Source organism: Elaeis guineensis, chromosome 1 (assembly GCF_000442705.2).
Source record: "Elaeis guineensis isolate ETL-2024a chromosome 1, EG11, whole genome shotgun sequence".
NCBI classification, from domain to species: Eukaryota; Viridiplantae; Streptophyta; class Magnoliopsida; order Arecales; family Arecaceae; genus Elaeis; species Elaeis guineensis.
Window position 1 is genome coordinate 142,019,163 of NC_025993.2, and position 10,576 is coordinate 142,029,738.

Here is a 10,576-nt window from a genome sequence, read left to right on the forward strand (position 1 = left end):
ATTTTATTATAATATTAATTATATTTTTGTAACATGATATCCTATATTATTGTTTTATGTGTGATATTATATAACATTATATACCATATGACATTATATTATGCTATATACTATACTATATTATAAGATAGTATATTACATATTAAAAAATAATACATATTGTACTATTCTATATAATTAAATTATACTAGACTATGCTACATTATATGATATTGTATTATATTGCATTGTATTAACATAATTAATAATTCATTAGATGTAATCTTACAATGTCCATTTGAGGATGATTATACCCTCTATTGCTACCATCTCCATTTTGATCAAGGCATACCAAGGAACTCCTTTGTTGAGTCCCATTTGGGTGTATTAGGAAAAGAATGGTGATAAGTCAAATAGTAGGATAAATAGATGCATGAACATACCACTGAAGTTAGAGCATCTAAAAAGATCGTATTCAAATAGAGGATATAAATTAGCATAGGTTAAAATGTTTTAACCTTTAAAAATTTTTACTATTATCATGCCACCATTCAAAGAAGATGAATGTGAATAGAGATAAGGATGTAGCCCTGGGCTACAATAGTGGAGAGCTAAATGATCATTACTCTTGATGTTCATTTTTTTTTGGATAAAAAATTTATCTAGAAATCTATATTTTTGTGAATAAATATTTTTCAGATAATATTTAGATAAAAAAATAATTTATCTATATTCTTTTATATATGAAAAAGTGACTTCAAAATCTATTACCTATATTTTTTGCATTACTATTTTTCTAGATAAGCTGCTAAAATTTATCGATATTTCTCATAATATCCTTTCTGCTTTTTAGATTTGAAGAAAATGGATGGCTGAGTTATTGAGAATTGAATGATTGAAATATTGAAAATGAGAATGAAATATTTTAAAAATAAAATTAAATATCTACTTTATAGTGTATAATTTTATTTATTTATATTAAATATAATACCTATCTGCTCTGACATTTGCGGTCCACTTCTAGTCTCTACTTCTCGTAGTTATAGTAACCGATGCCAATTGTCCTTTTATTATGTCATTAGCATGGTTGCTTGGCACCAACCATCCAACATACTTTAGCACTTAGGAATATTTTGGAGGCCAATTCACTCGCCCTAGTCTACTCTTTCCATCGGCTATCTGGGCAAAAATATGTCTTGGCTAAAAAATTTGAGTCCCTAGCTGATTTTTCTTTAGAATTGCCATGTGTATAGTGGATTTTGGTTGTTAAGATGTTGTATAAAGAACACCTGTTATATCCTATTAGCTGTCAATCAAGCGGGTGGTGGGATGTCACACCACATTTGATGCCATAAGTATGGTGTTCACGTATCTAAAACTCTTCGCACCTTTTGAAATTCTTACACTCTCATTATAACTTTGTATAAATGCAACCATCTCCTCATGACTTATATAGTCGACACTCGTTGGCCTAATGAACCTGGGTCTCATATTCCAATTTCATTTGCATCTCTAAGGGCACCATTATCCAGCTCTTCGACTGCCAGCCATAATGTATTATTTAATTACTATCATAATTGTTGCAGTTTTTTTCCAACAGATAGTCATAGATGGTAGTCGGGTGGGAGCCGATTAAGAATTACATCTGTTAGTTAGTAGGCTGTCAAGATGCCGGGAGATGGTGTGTCATTGGAGAAGCCGCACACAATCAAAGCTAAGACGAAAGGCAAAGATAGAGCTTAGATTGAGATGGTGCTGAGCTCCGCTCGACGAAAATGGAAGAAAGATCTGCAAAATAAATCCCGCTGGAGGTGACTCCGGCGAGGACCCTCCGTCGCTCAAGATAGCGTATAAAAAAAGAGTAGAGTCTCTGGGTTTAGAGAGAGATTGTCTAAGCATACCTGGTGGGATCTTCGCTTATCTCTATTTATAAAGGGGTCAAAATGGATGATGATTGGATAGACGATCATGTCGATCTTGTCCTATCGTACAGTGCGGCATGATGCCATATGAGCATCTTTAAATACCGGCGGTGAATGTGCTTTTTATTTAGCGCGCACACGATGGCAGACGCTACAAGACGTGGGGCATAATAAATATCCCTTGAGGTCCATTTAATGAGATCGTAGTATCCCATCATGGTGCGCAGCTAGCCGGTCTGGATATGGTGTCTGAGTGACATAACTTTGATATAACCTCTTCAAGTCATATGATGGCTATATTCGGTTTGCCGTTAGTTGGTAGAGATCGATGTTGCTTGAGTCAATGGGATGGAATTACCAAGACGCCGTATCTTCATTTGGTGTAGTCGGTTGTTAACTGACTATTAAGTCGGTTGTAGGCCAAGGGCCGTGGGAGGGACATTAACCCTAGTCGGAGTAGCGCCAACTAGGAGAGATCAGTCTTCAGTCGGCCGGATGTCAGCAAGGGCATCCGACGTCTATTCAGTCAGGAAAACTCTGTATAGCCGAGTCAGATTAATTGCTGGTCGGCCGGTGCAGTTTGCCTAGTTGACTCGAGGATGAGAAAGTAAGAGAAGTCGGCTAAGTCACGGGAACCTACTCCAACAATAATAGTATTTTTTCAATTACTAATCTGAATCTTTCTCACAGGGCTTTGGCAAAGATAGTGATAGAGCTAGGTTACTAGCCCTTCGTATTAGCCATTCATCACCTGACATCACTATAAAAGTGAGGTTAGTTAAGAAGTTGTAATAGCACCTTCTCACCATCCTAATCTGTGAATTTGTTTTGCCAAAAAGCATAGCCGAATTTTTAGATGCAATCTCAACCCTTTAGCAACTCATGCTGGTGATCTTTGTCATAGGCTTTCCAACCTTTTTTATATTCACAACCATTGGCCGACTTGACCAATGAATGAGATGCCATAACCACTCGCCCCAATGAGCTAGAAGTCAAGATCTCTGTCTTGGAAGAAGAAGTTAAGCCTGCCTAGATGTATATACGTCAATCCAAGATAAATTGTGAGACTAGAAGAAGTGAATAGCATCCCTTGAATTAGAGCTTCCAAGAAGAATAGACAAAGCTAGAATATAATAATAAGGAGAAATTTTTGGACTTAGATACAACTGAAAACACCTAGAAGTTTGTGAATTTCAGCTTCCAAACCTCTTTGACATGATAATTGCCTTTAAGCTAATGTCCCAAATTCTCCAAGAGCATTAGGAAAGAATTTTTGTGAGAGGCCTTTAGATCAAAATAGGACGTCATTATGTGAATCGACCTCTTGCTGAAACTTAGTGGAACGTCTTCTTATGAGAGTATATATATGCATACATACATACACTATTTATTTATTTTTTTTGCTTTTAGACCAAATTTATCATGTCTTCAATCTTCCAATAACCCTTTGTATAGTATTGAGATCTATACCATCCATAATTTACATGAGAATCTTTGATCATTGGAATGGTTGGACTCTATATCTTAGAGGATATCCATGTATGACTAAAATATAATGCCTCCTAGCATAAAACTTCAATGTGCACGATATTTGAGCGGCATAGCTTTCCCTACTAATGTGGTTGCCCTTTAGCCTTTTTGACCACATGGTTGCCATCTTGCTATTTGCCTCCCAAGGGATGGTCAATATCCTTGACCAAAGCATACATTTCCTCAATTGGTACATAATTTTGTCATTTTAGCTAAAGAATTCTAAGAGCATTGAATAATCTTTGGCCCCATTTTCTTTACTAGTCAAATTTAGACTACTAGATTTAAAGATCTTGATTTGAAACATGACAGGCCAATTTATCTTCTCTAACATTCTGATCGGCGAGGTTAACCACAATCTACATTATAGCATGCTATGGCCGAAAGTTGATATTCAACGGAAGAATCAAGCTTCTCCATTTGTTTTATTATTATCATCTTCAATGCTACCTTATTATGGTCTAACAATAATTTCAACATGATAATTGCTTGACATGAGAATATCTTTAATAAATTATGCCTATATTCCTCTAGATAAGACTAAAGTTGCACAAGTACTTTCTAAAAAAGATATTGAGAAATAAATTAAGATTATCAAGCTAGCATCTATGTCTTCTCAGCATTATTGTAGTAGCTATGTTGTATCCCACCATACATGCCATAGAACAATATGGCAATTATTGGATATGAGAGCATCTCCAATAGATTGTGCCTATGTTCCTCCAAATAAGACTAAAGTTGCACAACTACTTCTAGAAAAGATATATCGAGAAATGAATTAAGATTAACTGATCTATTGTCTCCTCGATAGTATTGCAATAGCTATATTACATCCTACCATATATGCCACAGAATTTATTACCTCCCTTTCCATCCTGATTGGAGCATACCACTTGTTGGTTCGGATGTTCAAGAAAATTATGATAATAAATCAAATTGCAGGATAGACGGTAGACATGCCATCGATGTTGGAGCAACTGGAAAGGTGGTGATCAGAAGGAGCATACGACAGTAGTGTGAGTTTAGGCTTCTTAGTGTTCAAAGATTTTTACTACCATCATACCATCATTGAAAAAAGACACATCCGAATAGGGATAAGAGTGTATCTTCAATTATGATGGTAGAGATCTAGGTTATATCTGAGATAGAAGATTACTAGTAAAGTATGCTAAAATAAGATAAAAAATATTGATATGCGGCATCATTGAGGGGTTCCTTTACAATGTACAATGCCACTTACTTTTTACAAAATATAATAATTATCCACTGTGATAGTTGCTACACGTTTGGCCTTTACTTTTAACAGCTTCGATAATTGACACTAGCTACCATCTTATTATGGATATTCATAAGTATAATTATCCACCAACCGTTAGACTGATAATTATATCTATGGATCTTGGTTCATCCAATATGCTTTTATTGATCGTCTTTCTTTATTTGGCTTATAATACAATCTCTATCACTTAGAAATATCTTGGATGCTCAATCATTCGCCATAGTCTATTCCTTTGATCAATCATTTGGACAAATATATACATCTTAACTCAAAGCTCTAAGGTCTCCATCTGATTCTTTTTTAGCTTTGCCATGTGTACAATAGTCTTTGGATGTTAAGATATGGTGTAAACACTTTGATTCTTTTTTAGATTTGCTATGGGTACAACAGTCCTTGGATGTTAAGATATGCTGTAAACACTCTCTTTATATTAAATAACCAAATAAAGGAACTGTAGATGTTATTACCAAAAAAAAAAAAAAAAAAAGGAACTATAGTTGTAGCTTTCAAATGCAAGGAAGTCAAATAGATGATTGCAAATACAAATTCAGTATTTGTAGTAGGTTAGATTACTTGTAAGCAATCCAAATTAGCTGGCTCCAGGATTAGGATTTGAAATTTATGCAAAAGTACCATTGGCCATCAGATGAGCCACACGTGACATACGAAACAGCCGTTCTAAGGTTGCGTTGGGTCCGGTCAGGCCATCAGGACTGATTCAGAGCTCCATGCAATCAGGGCAGATAGGCCCCTGCGAACGATGAAACAGGTTTCGGTTTGGATCCCGGACTCAGTTGGTCAGAGTTCAGGCTCGGCATTCGGGTTCGACAGGCGACCATATCTAGACATCAGGGTTATTTTGGTAATTTCGATCCGCCTGAGTGTATCTCCGTCTCCGCCCAACCCTCCTTCCCAGTTCTTGTTGTTCGAAGCAGGCTTGTGCTGTTGCGGCGTCGTTCCCCTTCGCGGTCTTCTTCCCTCTCCTATCCATCCTTGAAGTCCCCGAAGGTATTCTCTCTTCTTCTTCTCCTCCTCCTCTCGGCTATGTCTATCAGCAATAGGTTATTCTATTTTTTTTTCCCTTTATCCCCTTTCACTCTCTAGTCGGTGATATTAGGGTTTAGGGATTCTCATAGAAAAGGGTTTTAGGGTTCTGCGGCTTTTCCGGGACGAACTGGATTCTAGGGTTTAGGTCTCGGTATATCCTGTTGGTTGTCTGAATTGGAAGGGTTTGCTTTCATCTAGGGTTGCTCTCTGGTACTTGGCTTCACCCGGGAAATTCGGTCTTTTTTCCTTTTGTGCTCTCTATTTAGATCTTGATCTGATCTTGTTTCATGCTGTAGTTTTGTTCGGATGCAAGCTAAAGCTTATTATGAAAGAGTGCTAAAAATGGTTTTTTTCCTTGTGAATTAGAATTTAAAACTAACGCTTTATGTGTTTATTGTTTGCCAGCTAAGCATGTAGCAGAGACTGTGTGTGAATAGTTTGCTAATTTCAAGTACTCTTTATGATTATGTTACATGGTAATTTTTAACGCAATAGTGTGGTATAACCTGATTGATGAATTCATGATACAAAAATCTCTCCTTTTGTCTGGTAGCCTGCTAAACATAAAGATTACACGTCTCAATGTGAGGAGAAGTTCATAATCCATGAGCTGCTATATTGATTCCATGCTAAGAAACACGCACATGCTCAACTGCATGGTCTTATTCATCATTTCTATCATAAAAATTAACCAAGTGAAGATGCTATCAACTTATCCTTGTCATATAACGTGAATACGAAGTTGAATGATCATCGCTACAACTTCAGCTCTAACGGCTTTCTGATGTCTGGAACTTCCATGTATATGGTTTGAAAACACTTGGAATTTGCAGGCACTTTGGTTGGGTATTATGCTCAGCTGTTACCTCCTCCTGCATAAATACATACATATACATAATTATCTTTTCTAGAACTTGATATTTAGCAAACTTGAGGAGGTTGTGAAAAGTAAACTTTTGTCCACGATGGATCACTTTTTTCCCAATTATAGTCTGATTTGTCTTATCCATGATGAACCAGTAGTACATGAAATGCCCATCTTTTGTCTAACACTAATAAACATCCTAATTAAGATAGGGGGCCTCCTCAACTATCCTGGATTCTAGAAATTGTATAATCTGGAGCTACATTATAGACCTTGAAAGAAGTGCTGAAGGGCTGTAAACATGCACATTGTGTCTGATTACGACCATACTTGCATTGTACTTGCTTACACCGAGGATTAGAATAATCTTTAGAAGTAGCTGGTTCCGTCTATCTGCCAATCCCAGGGTAGATTACCTGCCACCTCCGGATCTCAACCATGGCTACAATTACTGACCGGTGCTTCTATAGTTTGTTGGTCTGATACTCTGTGGTTTCTGAGCTTTCCATAAGAAGATGTATACCAACACTTTGAAAGGGTAATTACTATTCTTATATCTGATGAGGACTACAGCTTTTTTTGGAAAATCTTTTGCAAAGCCTATCTGCTTCTGCATGTAATCTTCTTCATGAGGATCTTTTAACATGCAAAATCTGAAATGATTAGCTAGTTTTGGGCAAAAGCCCATATGAGGGAGCAACTTCTGTTTGATCTTTGACCAGCCACCAAATGGTGATCTTGTCACACCATTCTACTTTTTCCCTTTTTGGTTATATAGTTGCAACAACTTCCTTCTATTACAAACTCTAGGTAAAATTTCATCGTAATCTTAGTTGTCATGGCTTATTGCACTTTTTCACCTATGCATTTCGTTCTGGCTTTTGATCTAAAGTCTTCTTCCTATACCCTTGTGATGTGTCATATTTTCCTCTGCTAATTCTTTTGAATGACATGTACCCTTCAATTCTTTTACATTTTTTCTTTCACTGTGCAGATGGATAGGGAGAAGCTCATGAAGATGGCTGGTGCTGTTCGCACTGGTGGAAAGGGCAGTATGCGCAGGTTCTAAAGTTTTTCACTTAATTACCTACCATGAGAGTATACCATCTAGATTCTCTAGAGCAACATTTTGTGTGGTTAAGGATATAATATGGCCAAAGTGCTCGTGAGATTTCTTGAGAGAGAATATGCAATTAATGTCTGGAGAAATTAGAAATATGTTGTTAGCTGTAGTTGATAACTACAATGTTAATTTATATGGTGTTCTTTAATACTTAACGAGAAATGAAATTTTCAGATATTTTAGCAGAATGTGTCTTGAATAATGAAGCCAACCCCATAAAATTAAGTAAACCCTTGATATCTCTTAATATTTGGACAGCATAATTTGGATGGATGTTTTGGAAAAGTATATTTACTTAAACATAGTTTAAATCCAACAGTGTAATTGCATAGGTACAATGTGCACATGTGAAACTACCACTTCTACTGTTTAGGAAGGAAGAATTTGATTGGGGTAATGTTTTGTGATTTTAATTACATAATTGCTGATGCCTCTTAGCATTGATGTATCTTAAGAATTGGACTGCTTGATTATGTGAACATTGTAAAACTTATGTTTGGGCATATAAGTTTATCACTTCTAAAGTTCAGGAAAAAAGAATTTTAATTTTTCTATTTGGGCAATTATTTATGATTTTTCTTCCCTTTGTTTTCATTCTATTTAATTATGTCCATTAGGAAGAAGAAGGCGGTCCACAAGACGACGACAACAAATGACAAGAGGCTTCAAAGCACATTGAAAAGAATAGGGGTAAATGCTATCCCTGCCATTGAAGAAGTCAACATCTTTAAAGATGACATTGTCATCCAATTTGTGAACCCCAAGGGTAAAGAACATCTTGTAAACTAAGAGAAAGAAGTGATAATTATTCTCCAGAATTGGTCAGTTGTGACTAAGTAGTTTTTTTTTTCTTTATTTGTCCAGTGCAAGCTTCAATTGCAGCAAATACGTGGGTAGTTAGCGGTTCTCCCCAGACAAAAAGTACTTTTCTCTCTAGCATATAATCATGACTAAAGAACACACCCAAAATAAAACACACACACGCACGCACATATTCACACTTATGACTGCATGGAAACTATTGCATGTGTTCCCATGTTGTTTGTAATCATTGAATCAAGAATCATGATGCTATCAGAAGTAGTAGTCACACCAAACAACCAACAAGTTGAAAGATTACTTTTCCCGCTGGAGTTTTTCTGCTGTCATATGGCTACAAACATGATATGATACTATGTCCAAGATTGTCTACCGAAATTAAAAAATGTTCTTTTTATATAAAACCATTTTCTTTTTCATAAAGCAAATCTGTGCTCGTTTGCTTTCCTGAATGTTTACAACTCACATGTGGCACTTCATGGTGACAGGACTTCAAGATCTGCTGCCTGGGATCATCAACCAATTGGGTATGTTTTCTTTCATGATCAACTCATACTGCTATCTGCCTTCACCAAGACCTGTTTTCTGTTATAATCTTCCTCGTAATAACTTGCCAGTCCCCATATGGCTCGAAGTCCCACCTTACTTCAGTGCTTATTGATTGTGCTGAACTTTAGTCGCCAGCTTTCTGGAATCATCTGCTTCCCCACACACCCTCCTCTCCTGTACACACTTCCACTTCGAACAATTAAGCTGCTGACCATCGATTGTCTTACCTGAGGCACAATTGTTCTTCCTCCTCTCTTTTTTTTTTTTTTTTTTTTGGCATTTTGCTTGCATGCTATGATGTCAAATTTCCATTGCCTGTAGTATTCACTTATGAGAAGTTTGGGAGCTGTACTCAACCCGGCCAGACTACCATTTTTCTCGTCCTTATTATTTACTGGCACATTTTTAAAATTTTTTACCCTTTCTTTTGGGTATGCCAATTTGTGATTACATATATCCTGTGGTATCTTATCTTTCCATATTTGCTGAAAGAAGGACAATTTAGATTCCTGTGTTTCTTATTCAATTATTTGTTAACCTACCTGTTCACTCCCAATTTGTACAGAATTGATGGGATTTTTTTTTTAATGATGTTCCAATAGCCTTTTGCCACTTAGTTCCCTGGGTGCTTCGTAATGCATGACTGTGTTAATTACTAAATGCTAACTTCTCTTATTCAGGCCCTGATAACTTAGACAATCTGAGGAAGCTGGCAGAAGAGTTCCAGAAGCAGTCAGCTGGTACTGGTGCTGCCTCTAAGGTGGATGATGATGACGATGTGCCTGAGCTTGTGGCAGGAGAGACATTTGAAGCGGCTGCCAATGATAACCAAGCTGCGGCCGCCAGTGAAAACAAAGCTGCAACTGACAATGAAAACCAGGCTTCATAGAGATTACAAACTTTCAGGGAACATGTCAAAACCCCTTTTTATTGCAGGTTCTTTCTCATTTTGTGACAAACTAGAAGAGCTGATACTGTCATTCTTGTTTTGTGACACTTGAATAGTTGTCGTTTCAAGACGCTTTAGAAAAGCAGATGCTTTGCTACTTTGTTTTCATAGGAGGCATATTAGAGTGTTTTCTTCTTCATAGGCATGGTTCACCTGACCAACTTGATGAACTGCCCAAAGTGCTCATTTTACTCTCTTATTATGGAATGGATTTTGTTCTTGTCGAACTTCCTTGTCATCACCATTGAGATAATCTGTCACCAACAAAAAGTGCAGAACATCCGAACTCTTTCAAAGAATCTTGCAAAGATTGAAATATGTTTACTTTCTCAGGTTATAGAATCTGAATAATTTATTTTGAACTGGGAAGTAGTACAAATCCTTTGCCACAAAAAAAAAAAAAAGGAAAAAGAAAAAAGAGAAGAACTTTATGAGTTGTTGGGAGCCCTGGATCACCATGAAACATTTTGTGTAAAAAACATTTCGCATAAAGGAGATGAAATAATTTGTTAAG

General features: G+C 36.5%; 1 protein-coding gene across 1 annotated transcript; it reads left to right on the forward strand.

Annotated features, from left to right (window-relative positions):
* Window positions 1–5,566: 5,566 nt before the first annotated feature.
* Window positions 5,567–10,289, forward strand: LOC105060337 (basic transcription factor 3). Its single transcript, XM_010944001.4, has 6 exons — window positions 5,567–5,718; window positions 7,617–7,684; window positions 8,363–8,511; window positions 8,610–8,666; window positions 9,053–9,091; window positions 9,794–10,289. Exons 2-6 carry the CDS (start codon window positions 7,617–7,619, stop codon window positions 10,000–10,002), a joined length of 522 nt encoding a protein of 173 aa, XP_010942303.1. The 5' UTR covers window positions 5,567–5,718; the 3' UTR covers window positions 10,003–10,289.
* The last annotated feature ends 287 nt before the right edge of the window (window positions 10,290–10,576 follow it).